The following is a 24,064-nucleotide window of genomic DNA, read 5'->3' on the forward strand; positions in this document are numbered from 1 at the left end:
CCTAGCCCGGCCACTCGCCCCAGGAATGCCCCTGCCTCCTGCGCATCTGGGCAACGCGACCCTCTGGCTTAGCGTTGTCGCCTGGGGAAGCGACCTTGGCCGCTCCAAAGAGGTTACGAAATTGGCCAGGGTGGGGGGGAGGAGGGAGCAATTATGCTACACTCCTAGAGTCCTTTCCTCCAGCTAAATAAATATGTAAATTTCCCACTGCCCTGGCCCCGGGATTCCTAGCGGCGCGAGAGACTCGAATCGATTCTGCGCCTTCTAGATCTCCCCTAACCTGCCTTTGGTTCGCGGAAGAAGCGTGGGAGAGCCTCTCATTATTATCGCTCCTGTTATTTTATTACATTATTTAATAGGCTGTCTCTACGGAGCCAAATGTAGCCTTAATTTGCTTGCTCTCTCCTTCGTTCTCTCTCAGACACTCCCCCACCCCCACCCCCCAAAACTGTTAGAATTGCAGGAAACGCTTGGGAGAAAAAAAAAAAAAAAAAAAAAAAAGCCGAAAGAGAAGAAAATTTGATTGAGATAGTTGTGGATTTTTTCCAACAAGTTTCCCCACAGCTGTTACCAAAACATGCAAATGAGATTTTCCAACAGGATCTTAAACAAATCTGGAGGAGTTAATGCCCAAGCAAAATAATCGCCCGTTTGAAGTGACTGTGGGTTTCAGTTTGTCTTTTCTCCCCGTGATACTATTGCAGGGGAATGATAATTAGACCTTTACTTAAAAAATCCAAAGGGGCTCTCTCCCTTTCTCTTCCCTCCCTTTTTGCTCCCTCCTCCCTCACTCGCTCCCTCCCTCTCTCTTTCTCTTTGGCTCAGATGTTGGCAAAGGGGGTTTTCTTAATCAGACTGTTTTTTGGTCCGAGGGAAAGGAGGAAGAAGGAGATTGTGATGGAGAAAGGGGGTCTGTAAAACGTCAGGCACCGCACAAAGGCTTTGCCACGTAATTACAGGCTCCTATTAAGTCGAGATCTGCCCTCCCAGGGGTCTCCAATTTTCTTGTATTCCCTACAAAGCCTCCTCTGCATGCCAGTTTGTGCCTTTTGAAGTGCCAGAGAGCTTCTTGATCCAACTGAGAAGGAAAAAGGAGCTCAGCAAGAAGAGGGGGAGAGAGAGAAGGGAAAGGGGGGAAACCCACCACCACCCTCTTTCGGACTCTTGAAGCCCTTTTTTTTTTCTTCTTCTTCTTCTTCTTCTTACGAAAAGTAAAGTGAGAATCCTGCTCTCCAATACATCTGCAAGACATCACCCTCTCCTCCTGAAACTTTAGTCACTCCTGAGAATCCACAGGAGTGCAGAGAGGGGGAACACGTTTTCTTGAAGATGTTTTAAAGCTGGAACAAGCCTTCTTCTGTTGGTGCTTGAACTCTTGCCTGGGAATAACTTTTTTAACCTTGAAAAAAAAAAAAAACACTTTGATTCTTCTCTCCCACCCCTTCTTCTCTCTTCTTCTGTGTGTCTAACTCCCCCGCCCTGCTGGCCTCCCCTTTCCTTTCTCCCCCTTATTATTATTTTTAGTGTGTGCGTGTGGACGCTTTTGGATAGCTGGAAGGAATTTTTTTCTCCTGACTTGAACATAGGGTGACTTTTTAATTTTATTTTTTGGTGTGGATTATCTCCTTGGATCGCGCCGGACTTGGCCTCAGGAAAGCAGCCGAGGCTGTCGAAGGCTGTTGGTGTAGAACGCTCTGCTCTGCAGAAGGGGGTCCCCCCCCTTTCCAATTTTTTGTCCTTCCCCTCCTTCTCTCTCTCTCTCTCTCTCTCTCCCTCTCTCTCTCTCTCTCCCTCTCTCTCTCCACTCCCCCCTCTCTCTTCCCCACTCGGCTCCTCTCCCCCCTCGCGCCCACAGCGTTTGGTGTTGATTCGAGCGGGAAGAGGGGGGTGGGTGGGATCGGAGGGGGAGACCATGACCTCCAGCTACGGGCACGTTCTGGAGCGGCAACCGGCGCTGGGCGGCCGCTTGGACAGCCCCGGCAACCTCGACACCCTGCAGGCGAAAAAGAACTTCTCCGTCAGTCACCTGCTAGACCTGGAGGAAGCCGGGGACATGGTGGCGGCGCAGGCGGACGAGAGCGTGGGCGAGGCCGGCCGAAGCCTCCTGGAGTCGCCGGGACTCACCAGCGGCAGCGACACCCCCCAGCAAGACAGTGAGTGAGGGACTCATCCCCGCGGGAGTGTGTGTCCGGGACCGGGGTCCCACCCAGTCCAGGGGGAGAAAGTCGGGGGCGAGGAGAGGTGGTGGCGGTAGCCCGAGGAAGGGCCAGTCACAGGCAGGGAGGCTGGATGATGCAAGGGGGGATCTGCCGAGGGGGCAGCCGGGGCGGGCGCTGCAGGGAGGCCCGGAGGCCCGGAGGTCGCGGAACCTCGCTGAAGCCGACCGGGCTGCCCTTCGGTCCCGAGCGAGCACGGCTGCTAGGTCCTCCAGCACGCGGGGCAAGCGGGCTGGCTGGGACGGGGTCCCGGAGGGGTGCAAGCCGGGGAGCCTGCCCTGTTGGGGAAGGCGGCGGATTAGATGCCGAGGTGGGCCGGGAGGGCTTCTCCCGGGCCTCGAGCGTGGGTTCGGGGGTAGGCGGGGCGGAGCGGCGGAGGGCGCAGCGCGCAGCCTCGAGACCCGCGCGGCTTGGGCTCTGTACCCCGCGTGGGTTCCCAGGGCCGCGCTGCGCTCTGTTCTCTGCTCTTGCCGCCCTTCACCTGCGCAAGGCTTTGAGACCCCCCCGGCAGAATCAAAGGCCTGTGCTTCGGGGAGACTCGGGGGCGAAGCAAAGGGAGTGTCCTTTGGGGTGAAACCCGAGCTCCCGCCCCGCTCGATCCCGCACAGGAGAGATGCGCAGGAGCAGCGCGGGCCCCAGAGCCAGCCGAGCCTGGTGTCCCATTCAAGGAGCTCTCCCGATTGGCCCTAACACCTCCAGAAAAGTCCACGCAGTCTCCCTTTGCCGTCCTTCCCGGCGGCCAATCGCGCCCCCATGGAAATCTGGCCTGGTGTTATTAACCGTGCCTTAAAATGTGACTCCAAGTGTATCTGTCCGTTCTGGAGTCTGGAACAGACCTGTCACCTGAATCACCACAGGTGACACTGGGGCGTGATATTTCCTCCCAGAGATTTCAAGAGCCTGAACTTGGCTGGAAGTTTTTTAAACGAGGCAAATTCTTTCACATTTCATTATTTGTTGACTTATTTTGTCTCCGAATTTGGAATCTGTGAAAACAAGAGACCCACTGCCATGCCATCATTGAAATAAATAAATAAACCATGCCAGTATCAGACTCTCAGGAAATAGATAGACAAAGCAAACAGGACCCAAAACAGCTGGAAGCAAGGCCTGGCAAAGTGGTAGGAGTCCCGCATGCCACAGTGAAGCAGGGGGCAAGGACAGCCCCCCTCTCTTTGGCAGGCTGCCTGCCCCTTGCCCAGCTTCCTTAGTCCAAGCCTAGAATCTCCTCAGTGTTTTTTAGATAAAATCGAACTGGGCTCGATCCCCTCTAGTATTCTCAGAGGCGGAAGGCTATAGGGAATTTAGACTGAACATAATCTGGCCTGGTCTGTCTCTAGAGAGAGGTGGCCAGCTCTGAGGAATGAAGACCCGATGTCCCCAAGTCCTGGGTAACGGGTGGGCAAGTATGCAGAGGCTTCCTTGTTGAAGATATCGGTGCCTGGAGAGGGAGGGAGAGAGGAGGGTTGCTCTTGCTGTACTGTCCCCAGTGTGAGTTAATTGCTTGTGTAGATACTATGAACTTCGAGAAACTGCACGGTGAAATAACGATTATTTTTCAACGTTCAACTAGGGACAATGTAAATATGCAAAGCATAGGGAGTATAGTATCCCGAATCTCCAAGTGCCTATCACCCAGCTTCACTGATTCTGCACCTTCTGCTGGTCTTCTTTCGCCACGGTTAATTATTCACCCCAACATTTATCACTATTTGGAGCGGGAGGATGAACTCACAACAGAAAACAGGATCACGTAAAAGATGAGGGTGGGGCAAGAGAGACCAGCCACTGGTGCTTTACCCCTAAAACAAGCAGAGGGAGATGAAAAGCAGGCCCAGGGCCAGTGGCCTCAGCAAGCCCGGGGCTGTGCTGGCCGCGCCGGGCGCGGGATAGTCCAGGGCTGGAGGGATGCCCACCGTTCCTGCCCTTTGGCTCTGAGGAGATGCCTCTGAGAAGGGAGCTCGGGTTCTTGGTGGGTTTCTAGTGTGAACAAGGAGACTGGGCTTGGAGGCCAGCTGGGAAGCCCCTCGAAGCTGAGGCGGAGGTGGTCTGCGGTGGTGGGGAAGCTGTCCAGGTTGGCTCCTGTGAGACCCAGGCCTGGCGTAGCCAAGATCGCGCTGCGCACCCCGCCTGGGGTCTGCCGAGGACATAAAAAGGGCAGCAGCGATGTTGGGAACTGTGCATCCTGAGGGAAGGGGGTGAAACCTCCAGGAACCTGCCACTATATTCTTGAGGACACACACCTCCGAGTTTCCAGGAGCAAGGAGGCCTAATGGGGAGTGGGCCCCGGAAGGAAATTGAGGTTAGGATGCCAGCCAGGAAATGGATGCTTAAGGAAGGATGGTCCACAGACAGGTCAGAGGGAGGTAGCAGAAATGCAGACCCAGGTGATGGGGACAAAGTGACTGACACTGGGGTTTCTGAAAGTAGCAGAGAAACAGGATAAGGCCTTGCTTTCTTGAGATGGCTGGGGCCTATTCTTCTAACAAATAGTTGTTGCTTTTAGAAGCAAAGTTTCCTCAACCCCCTCACTCATCTCTGAGATAAGAATAGGAAGGTCTGGTAAGTGGGGCGATACTGTCTAGGAGGACTCGTGTCCTTAGTCCTCGGGTCCCCCATCAGGAGTTGCCGAGGACGCTGTTGTGAACTCATTGAGTCAGGACCGGTGGGCCCTGCTGGGCTTCCAGTGTGCAGTGGATAGTGAGGCTCAGACTGAATCAGGGAAGAGAGGAGTCAAAGCAAGGCTCTGAGCCTAAAAGACAGAAAACCACACTGAGAATAAAATGCCCCTCGCAGCCTTCGGGGAGTCTACCCCAGAGTGGGAAAGCATAATCTCCTTCAGAGGCATGGAAACGTAAAAGACAGGGTTTACTCTTCCAGCTCTATAGAAACATGTCCTTCCTAAATTTTCTTTTCAGCTGAAATTAGTAAAACAGGTTCCGTTTACACTAATATTGCAAATTTTCACTTACCATCTGGGCTGACCTTAGCATGGAGGAACTAAGTTGAGTCCAAAGTGAGAGCTTCTCTCTTATCTCCCTCACTCCTCGCCACAATACTATTCCCCCTTGGTTGATGTTCATTGCACTTTCCTCTCTGTAGAATGATTTCTTTTCCCTTTTTCTGATTTTCCCAGCCCAGTAAATGTCTCAGACTTGTGGGTTCAGATGTCTTAAGTGTTTAAAGAAACGGTTCTTTAACAGTTAGGAATCCGGTGGCTAATGGAGGAGTGTGGAGTGCAAAGGGGGGTAGAACAGGGGAAGCCAGGGAGAGGAAAGAGGAACAGGTCATAAAAATAGGCAGACCTACTCTTAGGAGGACGGTGCATCCCGCTGTCATTTCTTAATCCGAACTTCTGCAAACTCTTAAAAAAAAAAAAAAAGCGCCTGCCTTCCACGTTCCCAACCTCTAAATTAGTGAAACCAGATTGTCCTAATAAGACCTTTTGTTGGAAACACATGTAGTCATAAAAAGGTAGACGGAAAGTCAATTAGACACGCGTGCACACACGCACACACTCCGAAGCCGGTGGTAAGTGTGCGCTTGGCGCAGCTGGGCCCCGGGCCTCGGCGGGATGCAAATGCAGAACAGCGGCGCGGGAAATCGATTTGTCACAAAGGGAGAGGTGTAAACGCGGCGGGATAGAAACGCCTGCCCAATCCTCCTGCCACACTCCCCCAGCCCAACTCCACCAAATCCCCCACCTCCCCCAACCCCCCCGCCCCCCCAACCAGTGGTAAGCCCAGGGGGAGCGGGAGCATTCTCTAGGGTGCTCCTAGTTGGAACATGCCTCAGAATATAAAGTTCCCTGGAGTTTCAGCATTTGTAACATCTAGGGCTCCAGAAACTTTTGCCGGCACCACCCTGGGGGCCCTGGAGCCGGTACTCTGAATTTGGGCCTCAATTATCTTGATTCAAAGGGGAGTCAATGAAATATATCATTTTAAGGGTAGCCTGGAAATTTTTTCTCTTTATGGAAGGCAGTGAAATCCAGGATCAAGGTAGGTCACTGAGTCCCCACGGTCGCAAGTCAAGTTCAGAGAAGAGGTGGTAAATCTTGTTTATCCTACAAGCAGGAGCAGGGCACTGGATGGCCTCCTCTTAATATTTTGGAAAAACTGACAGTCTGGTAACTCCCCCCACCGCCTGAGAGAGGAGGGCAGCTTGGAGTGTGAAGGTCAGGGATCTGGGCCTGTATAGTCCGAGGCCCCAGGCATCCAATCCTCGCTGGGGCTCCAGATCCCCCAACTCCGTTAAACGGTGAGCCCCTGCCTCCACCGTTCATTTCTCTGATGGAGCTCTTTCCAAGATTCTGGTACCTCTGCGGCACCTTAGGTGTCATGCAGCCGTGCATTTTGGCACAGTGACTTTGGCGGTCCCCCCACTTGCTTAGGTCAGAACGTAGGAGCGCCAAGCGGACAGCCGTGGATCACCCGGGACGCTGCACTTCCTTCATCTTCCCAGGGGCGTCATTTTAGATTTTACAGCAGGAGTGCGTAAGTCATCTCCAAACCAACAAGATGTCACCCACACCCCTCCCCTGCGAAAAAACCCCAGCGACTTCAGAACCAAGGATACCTTCCTACCCCACTGGCTCTGATCCACTCTGATCGGAGTTTTGAACCCCGCTTCCATCCAGCAGCCACCTCCCAGACCCTTTTTCACTTTTAAATGGTATCTGTGGATTTTCAATTAGAGGTCCATTTGATTTTTTTTGGAAGATGTGTTGCTTTTACAATTCCTCTCCTATAATACCCTGTTTGCCTGCTCCCTCCTTCAGCACCCACGCAGGCCACTCGCTCAAGGAGAACTCTGCTCCTCCATAGGGGCGCCCAGAGGACTCCAGTACAGGGATGTTGCAAGTCTGTGCGCGCCTGTGTGTGCGGGCGATTCCTGCGTGCCTCCTGTTCCTGGTGGTGCCAGCTTTCAATAGTTCTGAGAATAGGTATTTGCTTTTTATTCTTTGAGAGATGGAGTTAGTAGAAGCCAAAGGAAGTTTTCTTTTTCTTTTCTTTTTTTTTTTTTAATGGGGAGAGGGGAAGTAGTATTTATAGAGAAGGAGATAAGGCTTGCATTTTGCTTTTCTTTCTTTTTCTTTCTTTCTTTCTTTCTTTCTTTCTTTCTTTCTTTCTTTCTTTCTTTCTTTCTTTCTTTCCTTCCTTCCTTCCTTCCTTCCTTCCTTCCTTCCTTCCTTCCTTTCTTTCTTTCTTTCTTTTTGCAGAAGGTGGAAGAGTTTTGTGGGGAAGAACTTCACCCCGAAGAGAGAGTAAACTTGGGGGCTCAGCAACCTCTATTTAAGTCAATTTGTAAGGTCAATCAAGAGGATGCTTTGAGTATTTCTCTGAGCTACAGATTAGACATTTACAGGAAATACTTGGATAAGAGGCTAACTTCCTGTGTCCACTTCGTGTCCAAACGTTTACAGAACTACCTGTAAGTCCACCCCATTGTAATCTGATTAGGTGCTCTGCTTGGACTTCTGTTTTAATTTGATGCAGGGCCCAGTACCACCCCACCCCCATAGGTTGGTGTCCTTTAACTCCCTTTGCAACAATACAAAGAGGATTTGTGTGTCAACAGTATTAATATTCATCCACAAGAATTTTGATTCTTATAAATTCAAATAGTTTGATGAACAGGCTAACAACACTCAGTTAAAACTAATTTCAAACAGTAATAACAATATTGACAAACTGCCACCACCTCTTTTTCTCTAAGTGCTGTTTTTTTTTTTTTTAATTAAATCAATAAATGCGGAGATACATTGTCAAGAATTCTGAGGAGAGACAGTCATTGGTGTTTGGGGTCAGAGCGTTTGTTTTCTACCTGGAGAAGTTTTTGAGTAAGATGTCTTCACCTTGGTCCGAATATTAGTAGATTCTTGGTGTGGTATTTTGTCTAATTTAGTGAGGCAGCCTTAAGGAAGTAGTTGTACAGAAAATTATGAACTATGGATTTTAGGTTTCGACTGAAAAAAATCACATTTTACTTGTCCTGGAACCACTTTGCTTGAAAAAATATCTGTGAAGCTGAATACAGGGGTAGTAGTCAATTTAAGGGCTGGATGAGGACGAAAGGCACAAACAGCGGTTGGTGGAGAAAATTTTATGAAAGAAAATAAAGAAAAGTCGTCAGAACAAATCAATCGCACACACAAGTGATGTCTCAGAAGAGTCTAAGGACAATCAGAATCTTAACGATTCTGCTGCTCCTGCAGTTCTCAAATATAGGAACAAAGTCATGACCAGAATTCAGTCCTCGGGTAATGGATGTGCCAGTCCCTTTGCTGCCCCAGTAATGACAGAGCTCTAATTCCCAAGCACTTTGAGGCTTATTTTTGCCATTATAAGTGAGGAATGAATTTGAAAAATGTGTATTAATTCGGATCCCCAAGATTCGAGTTATTAGAAAGAACAAGGACAGGTCCTCTGGTTCCTATTTTGTCTGCTTGGACCTTTTTGCAAGCGATTGGAAGTTTTCTTAACGGGCGGGCGGACGGGAGAGAAGAGACTACCGAAGCTTCTATGCAGAAATGGAGATCTCACCCGGCCTGGGGAGCTGGCTTTGTGGAATCTCACCACTTTGGGGGGATAGAGGAGGGAGGGAGGAGATGGAGCAAGGGAGTGTTAATACAGAAGTTGAGTGAAAAATACAACGTTAACTTTTAAAACAGAGCTCGACAGTATCTTAGATTTTAGCGTCCTCCATCCCGGCTGGAGCAGAGGTGCAAACAGCCCCAGCGCACCTCGGCTCGCGTGCTCCCAGGTCCCAGGCCCGTGAGGCGCAGCTCTTCGCGGGGTGCAATGTACCCTCGAGCCTTGCCTTCTCCTGCCGAAAGGGGGCGCGTTCTTTCTAAGCCGGGGCGGGACCTGCTCTGGCTTCCGAAAACCTTGGACTCAGCAGGAGAGCGACACGCTGGAAGACCCTTCTACACAAGTAGCAAAAGATAGGACCTATCAATGTCATGAAGACACGCCAGGGACTGCAGAAATACATGCTATAGACATGCATTTTCGCAGAAACACGGAGAGAGCTGGTAGGCGTCCCGCCCCTCTTGCCTTTGAAATGAAGGTGGTCAGGATTCCAAGGTGAGCAGGAGGGGAGAGGGGCGCTCTCCCAGGGCTCCCAAGTGGAGCTAGATGACCCTGGGTCGCTGGCGTGTTAGGGAGCTGCTGCAAAGCTGCCACAGACCCCCCACTCTCCCAGTCTTCAGAGAGGGCAGGCACTGGCCGTCCCAGAGTTAGGCCCCGGGGCTAGGGGAACCCCCTCTTTCCCTCAAAGCAGGACAAGAACTGCCCCAAGTCTTGTGTGTGTCCCCAGATCTAACTCCTGGCTCCCACTCGACTCCTGCTTTTTGGGCAAGAGTTTCAAGTGATTTACATGAGGAAGATTTATATGAGGCAGATTCTTAACCCCCTTCTGTAAATCTTAGGATTTTCTTCTTCTCTCCCTACCCACACCCTGAATTTCGAGGTCCACAAGGCAAGGCAACAGTGGGAACAACAAACTGGCAGAATGAATACTCTGTCTTCTCAGTAGAAATGGTGGTTAATACACACCTTCCAAGATAATCTGAGCTCGGGGTGTTCATGAGAAACAGAAGTGCCAGGCCAGCGCTGCAAGGGAAATTGCATTCCCACAAACGTTTGTCTGAGCGTAAGAACATTCACCCCATTCACTTAATTTCTCATCATCAGTCATGTCATTATATTTTAAAGGACCTCACAGTGCTGGAAGGTGGTGTAGTTATAAATAAGCATAAAAACAGATGGGCACTCTCCCAGTACTCTAAATATATATGGGGAGGCCAAATCTTTTCAAAGAGGATTCAGATATACAACATAAAGGCCAAGGGGCCCAACTCAATCAAAATTGGAGCCAGGATATGCTAAGTTTAATCAGCTTGACTCAGGGGCAAAGTGAAAGGCCTAGCCAGCACTTCAGTTATATATAGACAACCCCATTTTCTCAAGTTTCCATTGTATGTATCCACATGCGTCCATGCTAGTGTGCAAGGGGCTTGGAGGAATTGGCCTGGGCCTGGTGGGTGGTCAGGGAATCAGTGTCCAGCCTCCTGCTCTTGTCAGCCTTGCTTGTCTTCTTTGCCTCAACTGGCTGTCCAAGATATGTGTCTACAGAGAAAACTGGTACTTAGATGCCACGGAAGCCTCCTAAATGCTATTTTCTAGAATCTAGAAAAGGAGAAAGCTGTTGAGCTCAATGGTGTATAGCATAACCAACCATTTTCATGTATTTTTTTCCTCTCTGATAATTCATTTTAGCCCACTCCTTGGGAGTAGAGGTTTGGGGGAACTGGTAACTGTTCTATTTCTCTTTCAGGTAACTCATAAATACCTATAAGTTGAAAGTTCCAGTGGAAGTAGACATTGGATCTAATTCTTTATACCTGGGCATTGACATATTGTCATTAATCCAGCCTGGGAGGTGATGCTCCATAATTGTGTACATTGTGACTTCATTTTCCACTGGGGTGACTTCCCTAAGCACCTGTCTGGATCACGGTAGTCCAGTACCTACCTGTTAGCCTGCTAGCTAGCCGCTAGCTAGCTGCGGATAGCTGCTAGCCTGTTGCCTGGGCTCAGTGAATGCTTAAGTGATAGAACAACCTCCCCATCTTTAGTGGATCCCCTTTCTAATCCAACTAGGCTCTCTCTCCACTCCCTTCCTACTTTTTACTATTTGCCTAGGAGATGTCCTCCAGGCTCACCATTTCAGCAACCATCTGCATAGTGAAGACTCCCAGGTTACAGCTTCAAGGCCCCCCCTTGGAACTGCAGGTCCATATATGCAGCGACCTATTCAGCATTCCCATGTGAACGTCACAGTTAAATGCTTCAAACTCAGAAATAGTGAAACAGGGCACTAATGAGCTCTCTTTCCCCAATCTGATCCTCTTACAGCTTTTCCTGTTTTTCTGTATCACAACATGGGGATGCAAAACTCAGAAATTTCAGACTCACCCGGACTCCTTCCTTTCCTCCTCTGTCCAGTCCACATTCAAATCTCAACAAGTTTACCTTCTACAATCACCTGAATCCATCTTCCCTTAAAAATCTATGATATCTCACCTGCAGTGCTGTACCAGCCTCCTAACTAACTGAGTCTCCCTGAATCCACACTTGTCTTCCTATCTGTAGGTGGTGCACAGGGGGATATGAATGATAGATCCTAAAGAAATTTTTGCTGAATGAATAAAAAGCATGCTAATGCATTCTTTGACAAACACATTTTTTTAAGATTTTTTTTAATTTACTTATTCATGAGAGATACAGAGAGAGAGGCAGAGACACAGGCAGAGGAAAAAGCAGGCTCCATGCAGGGACCCCGACGTGGGACTCGATCCGGGTACTCCAGGATCACACCCTGGGCTGCAGGCGGCGCTAAACCACTGCACCACCAGGGCTGCCTGACAAACATATTTTTAAAAACATCATGGCTCTCTCCCATTAGAACTCACAATAGCTTTTTATTCTTTTAAAAACTTTTTTAATTTAAATTCAGTTAATATATACAGTATTATTAGTTTTGGAGGTAGAATTTAATGATTCCTCAGTTGCAATTCCCAGTGCTCATTACTTCAAATGCCCTCCTTAATGCCCATCACCCAGTTACCCCGTCCCCCACCCACCTCCCCTCCAGCAATCCTCAGTTTGTTCCATTAAGAGTCTTTCATGATTTGCCTCTCTCTCTCTCTCTCTCTCTCTGTTTTTGTCTTATTTTATTATACATCAGGACCAAATTATTTGTCCTGTTTGGTTGTTTTTTTTTTTTATTTGTTTGTTTTTTTAACCACCTTTTATAGTCTATATTTCCATTCATGTCCCAGCCACCTGCCCATTCACACACAAATCAGAACTGTTCTACGTCTCCCTAGCATGCTAGTTAGGCTGGGACATTTCCCCATGTCCTCTAGTCTTCTTTTCTGACTTCTGATAGGAAATGTCCTTGCTCTGTAACTCTTTTTGCAAACCCACTTATGCTACCTTTCATGGTTCTGCTCCTATCTCACCTCCTTATGACACCTTTCTTGACAGCTTCATTTTAGACCAAGCAAACCCCTTTCAATAGATGCTTACAATGAAATAATCAGCACTTTTTACAAGTATTGCTTAATTATTTTTTAAATGTATTATGGTTGTTAATTTACCTTAAATATTTTCTTAATATTAGAGATTTGGCAGGGGGAGGTGAGCAGGGGAGAGGCATATTCCACAGCATATAGTAAAGCTGCAGTAAACAACTTATATAGATTTTTTTTTCTTTTTGCATAGTGTGGTTCTGCTGTTTTTGCAATTTCTAGCTGCGAGTAATTTTTTTAAAAAAATAATAGCATAATGCCAAAGTACAATACATGCTTATTTTAAAAAACATATTATTTTACATTAAAAAGTTTAAATGAGAAGGTAAAGTCACCTATATTTCACCACCCTGAACTAGACACAGTTCATGATTTGTTGTTAAAATATTTCCTTTTTATTTATTTTTTACACAGTTTTTATATTAACATTCTTCGTTACTGATTTTTAAGTCAATGGAGGAATTTTTAATCATATTTTCAAAGATTGCGTTTCACCCCAAATTAAGAAAATATGCGAACATGTAGCCCATTTGCTTTCATCAGAAAAATGAAACACACACAAACAATAAATAACAGCTCCCCAAGGATTGTGGGAGCTTTGACGTCACAGCCGTTTCCCAGAGTTCTCAGGTTCCAGTGGGTCCTACTCCTTCAGAGTAAACAGTTTCTTTTTCTTTTCTGCTTGTTCTAGCTGGTAACCTTCCCTAGACATGAGCACATGTCTCTTTTTGAAATTGGAAAAGCCTGCATAATACTTAAAGGACATTCCAAGACCACAGTTGGAGAACTACTACTGCTCAAAAAATTAGTTTTTACATGGTTGAGCAGGGAAGAGCTCCACAAAACTGTTGGGGAGAAAATATCTTAAGGGACTGTACGTTTTCTGTTATTACAGATCTCTCAACCTTGACTTTTTGTTTTTTAAGTGTTTTTTCTTTCTTTATAAAAAACGCTTTAAAACTCATACAATGCTTTTGTAAAAAAAGGAGGATGAAAGCGACATGTACTGCTCTGTACCTTGTAGAACAATGATCAGGTATGATAATGACATATTCTGGGACACAGTAGTATATTTTGATAAGAAAAGCACTTATAAAAAAAAAAAGTAATGCATTTATCTATATGTGAAAATCTATGGTACCACAGCCCTATTTAAAGTGATAATTGAAAAAAAAAATAAAATAAAGTGATAATTGCAGAGAAAATATAAATTGTTATTATGAAGTGTATTTAAAAATTATTCCCCGGCAAACTGATGTTAAAATATTTGCCTGATGAATGTAAATATTTTCTTTAAGGAAAGTATTATCAAATGATGTAAAATCATGTAGAACAAAATTTTTGACTTATGAATTAGATATATCTAAATAACTAATCTTCCTCTCATGGGAAAGGGGGAACAGAGAGAATAATCATAATTTTCAAGGATTAAAAAACCACACTTGCCCAATAAAAGTTTCTGCAGTTCCCCACATTGTCGATTTCTGAGGGAAGAAAGAAGAACCACCCAGAGAGCTCTTTGCCTATAACCAGATGTGCTGTTCAGCAGCTCTACTCAAGTTTGAGGGAAGACCACAGGATGAATCCTCAACACATTTAAGAAATAAAACGTAATTTAGTTCATTAATCATGAAACTGAAATCTGCAGTTTTGCTACACATATTTCAAAGGCTGAATCCCTTCTGACAAGAGGAACAGAACATAATATCACTGCACACTTGACTGTTAGGAGTCTGTTCTTAGCTGCCCTCAGGGAAGAAGAGATTTTTCTGAGTGTGATCATTTTGACTCAGAATATATGAAACACTGTTTAAATTTATGCCTTTTTACCTCTCTTTTACCCCAACAGTCTCCTTCCTCAGGTGGTAAGGATATCTTTTTTTCTGCCCTGTGTTGGATTTTTTTTTTTTTTGGTTTGGAGAATCAGAGCTACCTTGAACAGCCAGGAAATTCCAGCTGTATCTGGGTAGGCCTTAAAGTCAATCATTTTAACTGAATTACTATATATACTCAAACTCCTGGTGGATTTAACTCTTTCCCCTGATTACTTATATAAATTAATGTCTTATTTGTCTTAAAGAATTAATAATATGAATAATAAAGTGACATAAAATATGAAACTGCTTCACAAACTGTAAGAACATATACCAGTGCTATTATAGTTTATAAAACCAGTTCTAAGAAATAGGTGGGGATAGCATAAATATTTTCATCTTACAGAGAAGAAAACAGGCTTAGAGATTTTTAGGGAGCTACTGTTAAGTGACTTGAATATTTCTCTCCTGATCCCATTTTATTTATCTATTTTTCATTCTATCCCATCATCTTTGATGTTAACCAAATTCTTATGAGTACATTATAGTCTAATGAAACAATGCTGAATTAAGAATAGGGAGACCAGCATGCCACTTCACAACACATTACCATGCTGCCCAAATCTTTTTTATTTCCTTTGGCTCTTTGTCTTTGTTGTAAAGTGGACATGTACCTGCTGTACCTGTCTTCCTTGTGGGAACACAGCAGGCCAAAAAAGATACTGCCTTATTTAAAATACTTAAGGAATTTGGGGCAAAATTTATTATTATTCCATAGGAATCAAGTGGAAACTTTTCTAAATTATGTTATCAAGCAAAAATTTAAAGCTAAGAATGTGTTTCAATAAATTTATGCCAGCCTGCAAAAAGCAAAAATCTTTAATTTAGATTTAAGAGTATCAGGGGATTCAAAGCATTTGCTTTGTATTTAGACAATTCTATGCTAAGTTATGATTCTACAACTTACTAGTTAACTTTAGATAAATCTCTAGGTCTCCATTTTCTCACCTAAAAAAACTGGCACATTAATATCTTTAGCTTGGAATAAGAGATAATGTGAACAAAGGCTCTAATACCCTACTTGCCCCCATTGAAGACACTCAAATGAAATGTTTGTTCTTTTCCTGCTACCACTTCCATAACATCTCTGACAAATGTCACTTATGCCAGCCTTGGCTATGTATCCAATGTGGTTTCCCAGTCAATGTTGGAGGCCATTTAATGTCACTAAAACTAGGAATATTCCCATACTCCAAAAGTCACGCTCTTACAGCATGTCATTTACCAAGTGACTAAGTAGACACATGTTTTTGATCTACAGTCAGGAACTGATGCCTTATGATTTTTAGTGACGTGCATAAGTCACCCCATGAGTGCCTGGCAGAGCTGGGAATCTGGCTCAGAAGTTCCTGACTGTGGTCATCTCCTTCAGGCCACCCTTCTCCTTGTTAGCATGAACCAGTAATCTGAATCTTCTTAAACTTTGAGATGGCATCAACCTTTCATATTTCCACTTGCTCCATCCATTACTACGGACTGTGCAATGACTGAAGAAGACAAATGCCCTTCTTCAATTTGGACACTGAATTTAATGGCGAATAGATGACATATGTTTAGGACATCAGGTGTCAAGATTTTTTTTTGTTGTTTTTTTTGTTTTTTTTAGGTGTCAAGATTTCTTATCCCAGACCTCACACAGCCACTAAGTTTCCTGGACACCAACCATGTTGAATTTTCTACGTAGTATAGTGGCTCTGACATAGCACTGCCTTACCGCTTCTCTGAGATTTCTTTGAGGTCTATTTAATTTTTTATACATGAATAATACTTACCATGCTAACTGTGGTCATACATAAAGTTGCCATTCTTGTGTGAACTTGGGTCTCCTAACCAGTTGAGTAAGATAAACATTCTGTCTCCCAGTTTGATATGTGACCTGCTTTCATATGTATTGCTTTGAAATCTGATAAACCTAGAAGACATACAGACTGCATTTCTATATCATAAAGCATCCGAGACTCTTTATTTTGTTGCTAAGCAATTGACGATTAAATCTCCTTGGCATTCTTTGATAGCAGATGAGCATCACCTGTGGTACATGTGGAGAAAATAGGTCACCGTGGGTGAGGCAATTGGACAAATTTGTTGCATGATTCTGTGCTGGTCTAAAGAAGCAGTTTACCATGCGCCTTATGCAAAAGAGAATCAAAACATCTCCTAAGCATGCTCAGGGGCTGTTGGAGATTAGGAACACAGATCTGTCAGCAACATCAGTTCTGACATATGGAAAAGTGTTTGTGTGTTTGATAAAAATGCTGTGTGTACTTTACAGGATTGTATAATCTCTGGGGGTGTAGGTGGCTGGATTACTGTTCTCCGTTAGAGACTATGGAATCCTTCCTCATGTAGGAAAACGTTCCTTTAGTTCTTGTTTACTTACTTTGTTCCTTTCCTCCTTCTACGGGTCTCCCATGTGCAGTTCATTTCTAACAACTGAGGGGAAAGCGATAAAGAGAAATAATGACTCATCTGATTCTTTCTCTACCGGGCTTACAGTCGAATCCTGTATATCTTAAAGTGTGATGCCTCGTTCGTCTTCATCAGAATGAACTGAAATGTCTTGAAATACAGATTCCAGGACCCCACTTATACCTAGTGAATCAGAATCTCCCAAACATGTGCATTTTTATTGCACACGATTTTCATATACCGTCGTTTGCAAACATAGATGCAGACCATGTTCTTTTAGAGTGATTGGCATCGAATGATGTATTTTTGTGTGCCATCCACTGTGTCCTTTGTGGTCCATTGTTGTTAAACTCTCCCCTGATGGGGCACTTGAATGGCTCAGCGGTTGAGCATCTGCCTTTGGCTCACATCTTGATCCTGAGGGTCCTGGGATCAAGTCCACATTAGGCTCTCCACCAAGAGCCTCTTCTCCCTCTGCCTATGTCTCTGCCTCTCTCTTTCTGTGTCTCTCATGAATAAATAAATAAAATCTTAAAAAAAAAAAAAACCTCTCCCCCAAATAAGCATTAGTCTGATCTCTGCAACCAGGTAAATACAGTTTTGAAGACAAGGGCAGAGAGGCAGATATTTTATGCTTCAGAGCACTGATGATGCTTTTCATATTGTAAATGATTTAATAAGCAGTTACTGAGTAAAGAATGCATGGAGCGCTCACTAGGTGCCTGGCACTGTTTTAAGTGCTTTGTATTTTTTTTAAAGGAAAAAAAAACAATGTAAGACAATTATTGAAGGTTGCAAAAATCCTAACTATGACTAATTTTCAGTGACTGTTATCTCAGCTCTTATTCTGGAAGAAAAAACATGTGCCAAAGAGAGGGCAATCTATCACACAGATGCTAATATTTGCAATTTAACTTTTTAGTTTTAAGTATGTTTTCAGATGAAGGTATACCACATGTAGAAGTTATAGTTCAGTATTTTGCATTTCTTTTTTTTTTACTAAGTCCTTCCTTACTGTCTAATGGTTGGTAAAGCACAGTTTTTTTTTTTTACTTATGCAATTTTGCCTACTTATTTTCTACATGTTTGAAAAGGCAAAGTTGTTTGGGTTTTTTTGCCAGCATATAGAATTTTATTCAAAACCATTCAATGAGTAGGATGCATCTCAGTGTTTTCTAAACAAAACCCTGACTGAAACATGTTTATAAGGTTCTGCATAACTTCATAAACTCATACTACAGAGGAAAAACGTTGTTGGATGTCACATGGTGACACATAGACTATTCATTGTCATGTGGGAAGGCCACCCCCCGCCCCCAGGGCCTGCAGAAACTCATGGGGTAGAACGGATAAGGGGTAGATGGATAAGGTCCTGCATTACCAAATGAAAGCAAAGTTCAGACTCAACCTTGGGTTGCATTAATTATAGACCAGTGGTTCTCAAACATTAACATGCATCAGAATCACCTAGAGGGTTGTAAAAGCACAAGTTGCTGGACTCCACTCCCAGAACTTTAATTCAGGAGCTTTTGGGTGGGGACACCAAGTTTTAATATACTTTTTCAGATACTGGCTGTCAGAAAGTTGTATTTGAAATTTCAACATAACTTTTCCAATTTTGCCATGTTTAAAGACAAATTTATTCCTTTAGTGGGGTACTAAGCTTGGCACATACTCAAGGTATATCTGAAATATCTCCTTTTATGGTATACTAAAAGGCTTTTGTCCTAAATGGATTTTCTATTAAATATCATGTTTCTTTTTTCCCGTAATGATGTATATGAAATTCATAGATTGTTGTCCAAAGAGTGTGTGTCTGGGGTGGGGATAGAAATAGCATCTTAAATGACAGACGATTTAACTCATTAAACATCATTTGGTAAAGCAGGGTTATTGTGACTTTAGAAAGCTCAAAGACAAAGAATAGAAATGGAAGGCCCTTACAGAGATGAGAAGGGCCACAAACTAAGAGGGGAAGGCTTTTCTGGAACCGTATCTGCAGCAGAGACCACTGCTGAGTAACAGGCCTCTAAGCCCATCTGGGATCCTTTGGTGACATGAACTTTGCTCTAGTGGTTTATGACATCACTGGAACCCCCTTGGTGGAATTACAACTTCATAATTCACAGTTAGCTGTTGTTTATTTTATATTTAATCATTTGTGGAGCACACTGGCAGCATACCCAGGGGAACTATGTGGTTATGCTCCTGCAAATCTTGTTGTTGCATAATTAAGTACGTCAGAAGTAATTCACCAAGTGTCATAACATCCCATATTTCAGACTTGCAGATGCTGGCCTTGGTTGTGATTGTCCTGAAAGTTATCCTGGCTGACTTACCTTCTCAATGAGTTTTCCTTTTGGAGGAGCAGTTACCAGACAGCTGGGTTTCCGGGTGTAAATACAATTTTCTGAGTAGCAGGCATAATGCTTCCATAGAAAGATAATCCCGGATGTGATATTGACTTCTATAATGTAACTGTAAAATGTGGTTTTATTTCTATTATCCCATAAGGATATAAAATGAATCAATCAAATTAACAAAGAAGGTTTCTGGGTTACCAAAGGGAATGGGGATTAGTCTCCATATTTCTTTGTGTTTGGCCCCTGCTGCTCAGAAATGACCCTACTTTATCTAGTGCCTTTGGGTCTTTCAATGGGAGAAGGGAGAAAGGGAAGGAAATTAAATTTTCCTCAATCTTACCTAGAGGAAAAAAATTAAGATTTATTGAGCACCCAACATGACCAGGTAATGTGCTGGATGATTTATACTACTTATGTTGTTTAAATTCTCGCAATAATGTTGAGTGGTAGATATTGTCACCCTCAATTTACAAATAGGGCTTTGAGACTCCAAGGAGGCTTATCGACTTGCCTGAAGCCTCAAAGTTGGTCTTGATGAAACCAGAACTAGTCTTGACCCCTCTGGAACTCTGTATTCCATTATCCTCTCATTTACCTTCCAGTGGCTAGAAAATTGGAATGCTGAATGGCTTTTCTGCCACATTTATTTAGTGGAACACAGAACTCCAGTAACTATAGTCCTGGACTGGGTATTGGGATTGCAAATGGAAAAATGCAAATAATCCATCAGGAAATTATATCTTTGTAAAGAAAATCCCCTGATGGCACCGGATACTTTAATACCAGTTGAACTGCAAAATTGAGATTAATTATGGGGCTCAGTGAACTTGAATGAAAGAATGAATTGGAAGATAGTACTAAAGAAGAAACTAGGTGAGCCAGAGAGCTTTTCTGAAGGTGAAGAATTATCTTTGATCATGGTTTTGACCTTGAACATGCCACCAAGCCTCTCTGAGAAACTGGAAGAATAGCAATGTATTTTTGACAAGTCTGTTGAAGATTAAATCAGGTATATGCGCATATTCCTTACCTTACCTCACAGGTGGTACAAAGCTTCTAAATTGTGTCAGTTCTAATACTGGATTAGAATATTGAGGGGGAAAAAACCCCAAATCTAAAATTTCTGGTTAAATTTCCTCCTTCTATGAGAATGAGTTGTGTTTGGTTGTTTTTTACGTTAAGAATAGGATTTTATTTGAAATATTCAGACAGTCTGATTTGGTTGTTTGGGGCTGGAAATTCATTTTCCAGATGCAATGTTATAAAGGTTCCCTGGAAGCCTCCAAAAGACTGGTAAATGTATGAGACAGATTGAAATATAGTTACAATGGAGGCAGCCAGTGTGTTGTTTCTGGAAGGAAGTGGCTTAGTGGGATGTCTTGCCCTCTTTATTGGTGTAGGACCAGTGCTGGGCAAAATTTAGAACCAAATGAATTTAATCTCTGGGCAGCCTTCTGCAACACCCACTCCTGGCCACCAGTGTCTGAATTTGGTACTCCTCCTGTGTGCTTTCATGTCATCCTTCATGGCATAGACACATTACATGGCTTCTTTAAGAATGCCACTGAGGTCTTGGTGTCTCTGTGATCCCATTCACCCCTCTTCTTTGGAGTTCCCAGTGAGGAAAATAAACACATAGAGCAATAGTTGAATGGGAAATAAGGTGCTGAATTGTCATCATCTGGGCAAACACACAATAAGCCTTGGGCACTCCAAGGCCCCATCCTCTGGGATTTGCTGATAAAACGAAGTTGGAGGCTTTGTTTAAGTCCATTATGATTGCAAAACATACTCCCACTCTACTCTTTCTCTCACTCAGTTTCTCATACATCCAGCAAATCTGTATGGAGTACTGGCTGTGCCCCAGTCACTATTCTAGGTGCTGGGGATTCAGCAGTGAAAAACACAACTTGCTCCTTCTCATTAAACTTACTTTTTCCAGAGAAAGAGAGGCAATAAACAAGTAAATAAACAACTACATAAATAATTTAATTATAAATAATGATAAGTCTGATAAAGGAAATTAACCAGGCTTATTTGAGCAGAGATAGGAATGAAAAGGAGGTGCTAATGATGTGGACATCAGAGTAACGGCTATTGGAGTATTTTACCTACCAAGCAAAATCAGGCAGCTGAAGTGAACTAGTGTGAGGGCCACTAGGCAATAACAAACTTGGGAATTCCAAGGAACAGAATGAAGTACAGTGTGGCTGGAAGATAGCAAGTGATGGAAGTTGGTGGATGAGGTCAGAGACTATGAAGGGGTCAGATAATAGGGACTTTGTAGATCATAGTGAGGAGTTGGGCTTACAGCCTAGAATGATGGCCGTGGGTAGCCATGGGAGAGATTTAAACTGGGGATCTGACTTATGTAGTTAAAAGGATGATTTGCTATATTGAGAATATATATAAATTGGAAGAGAAAGGAGATGTGGTTAAAAGGTTCTTGCGATGGGCCAGGTGAGGGGTTATGTTATTTTGAATAACCTTATGGGTGAGGCGCTGAGCAGTGGTGGTGGGCACCCAGACTGGGCTTGCTATAGGGGCTAAGTAGGCTGATGAGCCAGCTGGCTTTGTAGATGCCTTGCCTAGAAGATTCACCCAGGGCACTTACTTTTCTTAGCTTTGTCTTTTCTGCATTTCCATACCCAGGTTTTCTCTCAAACTTGCAAGCCTTTCCGTGAGGGATCCCTGGAAGCAGTTGACAGGAGAAGGAGTGGTTGGGTGCAGCGGGGTGTGAAATGGGAGCAATTTTTTCTTGAGTTTGTTATTTGAAAAGTTAGAGCCTGTAATTCAGGTACTGTCTATAATTTTCCCAGAAAGGAAGGGTTCTGTTTTAAGTTCTGCAAAAGCAACCTCTTTGTAATTTAGCAAAACATCAGAAGGCAACATTGCTAACAACTACAATTCAGAGATGTGAAGGCTTGTGTAGCTGAAATGCCTCAAGAAGTGATTTGTATTTCCTAGGTCAGAGTTCCTCCCCTTTAGCGTGTCTGTGTTAATGCCGCCAAAGGTCAGAAATCAGTCAGGTCTTTTCTCCAAACAATGGAATAGTAATCACAGTTCCAATGAGCTGCAGTCAGAGCATTTTACCTACCACCAGTCATTCATCTAACAAATTTTTATGGTGTTCAACACTGTGCCAAGCACTGAGGATACTAAAGAAACAGAGCCAGTCATCTAATTGGTGAGATGAGTCTAATACTGGCTCTCACATGGCTCACCTCCATGTAATTTTAACCTGTCCAATCCTGAAATCATCAATCTTGCAAACAGCTCCTCCTCTTTTCCCTATTATTCAATAGACCTCAAGCCTGGCTGGAAAGGGGGTGGGGGGAACCAGCTCAAAATCTCAACAGCAGTGCCACCCCCTTCTTATCTTTCATTCTTCATGCCTGTTTCTCAGGGCAGACATTTTGTGTCATGGGGCCTGAATGAGATCTTTTCCTGGTCGTTCCTCACAGATGGAAGTTTCTCTGACCTAGAGGAGGAATTTCAAACCTGTAAGACACCACTAGTTGGAAAACTATCAGGAGAAATTTTGAATAGATCCATCTTGCTTTTAAAGAAGATTTTGAATCCCAAATAGTTTAAGCATTCTGCAGCTTGTAGCACCCTGAGAGTTGAGAAATGTCTTCTGGCTTATCTTCCAGAGTGTTCTGTCTGCCAACACTTCTCATGCGGTTTCAAGTAATTTGGCAAATGACAAGTTATAGTCAGCATAAACTTATAATTATGCAATTGATTAAGCAGACCATGCAGGAAAGCTCGGTATTTGAGCAGAAAAACTGGTCTTCATAGAAACTGGACCTTGGAATAAGACAGCAGGCCCCCCGACTTCCACACTAGAACTCAGAGGCAATCAGTTTCTTAATTTCTTCTCACAGGGTATGGAATCAATATTTTTCCTGAGGCTGAAATATTGGCTTTATAATTGGGTTTATTTGAGGTTTTATTAGGCTTATCTCTTCTGAGCTTCCACTATTATCTTCATCAATGTTCTGGAAAAAAAAATTAAAGCAGAGAAAATCGAGTCAGGATAGACCAGTTTACACCGGATGTGGCTGAAACCAGCAGCCTTGCACACCTCCTGATACCAAGGGACACACAAGACAGTGCGAGGTGAGGAAGGCCTGTGGTCTGGGGAGGCTGGTCAGAGTCAGCTCAGGCGTGGGAAGTGCTGTCAAAGGATGATTCAAGTCTGGATGAGCAGCTGACTAAGAACAACTCAGCAGCCCTCAAAAGCCTGACTCCCCGCCAGGGGGTTTATGAAGGCAATCTGCAAGACACATTTAGAGGGAAGATGATTTGAGAATTACTGTACTTTCACTCAGACTAGGAAGTTTACAGAAATATTTGTTTCAATCAATGAAGAATAAAGAATTTGGAATCAGAAAAATCTAGATTTCAAGTCTGCTTTTTTTTTTTTTTTTAATTTATTTATGATAGTCACAGAGAGAGAGAGAGAGAGAGAGGCAGAGACACAACAAAGGCAGAGGGAGAAGCAGGCTCCATGCACAGGAAGCCCGACGTGGGATTCGATCCCAGGTCTCCAGGATCGCGCCCTGGGCCAAAGGCAGGCGCCAAACCGCTGCGCCACGCAGGGATCCCTTCAAGTCTGCTTTTATTTCTGCCTACATGCAACACTTTTGGACTCTATCACCTGTCTATAAAATGTCTGCTTATTTTTATTATCATGGAATCTTGGGGGTATAGCGTGGAAGAAAGAATGCATATGGTCCCGGATCCAAGCAGTACTACTCTAACGCTCTAGTATATCAACTGGGTGATACTCTGCTAGGAATTCAGAGGGCAGATTTTTCACACCTGGCAGGGACACGTGAGGAAAGATTTCATGGAAGATGTGACATTGAACAGGACTTAAGTTTATTAGATTTTTTTTTTTTTTTTGCCAGTCAGAGTATTGTGAGTTAAGAACAATATAAACACTAAGCAAGGACATTTCAAATGGATGTGTGTATACCTGTTCAATCTCACAAGAACCCCTCCCAGCAGAAGGGCGAGGCCGGGGAGTTGCCTTGCCAGTAGTTGACACTCCTCTCCCTGATAGTTAAAAACTCCGCCTCCAGGCTGTCAATCTGT

At 44.1% G+C, this 24,064-nt stretch overlaps 1 protein-coding gene and 1 long non-coding RNA gene across 4 annotated transcripts in view; one reads left to right on the forward strand and one right to left on the reverse strand.

Moving 5' to 3' along the window:
* The first annotated feature begins 836 nt into the window (after nt 1-836).
* The window catches only part of PRRX1 (paired related homeobox 1), a 69,916-nt gene continuing 46,688 nt past the window's right edge, over nt 837-24,064 (forward strand). The window contains exon 1 of one of the 2 annotated variants that reach the window (XM_072830559.1): nt 837-2,153. In XM_072830559.1, coding sequence (XP_072686660.1) covers nt 1,913-2,153 — 241 coding nt within the window. In that variant the 5' untranslated portion in view covers nt 837-1,912. The remainder of the gene's footprint in view (nt 2,154-24,064) is intronic. The other variant, XM_072830558.1, reaches the window with a different exon arrangement.
* LOC140635644 (uncharacterized) overlaps nt 22,715-24,064 on the reverse strand; it is a 28,137-nt gene continuing 26,787 nt past the window's right edge. Inside the window, exon 4 of one of the 2 annotated variants that reach the window (XR_012033004.1) lies at nt 22,715-22,962. This is a non-coding gene — a long non-coding RNA (uncharacterized lncRNA). The remainder of the gene's footprint in view (nt 22,963-24,064) is intronic. The other variant, XR_012033005.1, reaches the window with a different exon arrangement.

The sequence above is a fragment of the Canis lupus genome, chromosome 6 (genome assembly GCF_048164855.1).
Source record: "Canis lupus baileyi chromosome 6, mCanLup2.hap1, whole genome shotgun sequence".
Classification (NCBI taxonomy): domain Eukaryota; kingdom Metazoa; phylum Chordata; class Mammalia; order Carnivora; family Canidae; genus Canis; species Canis lupus.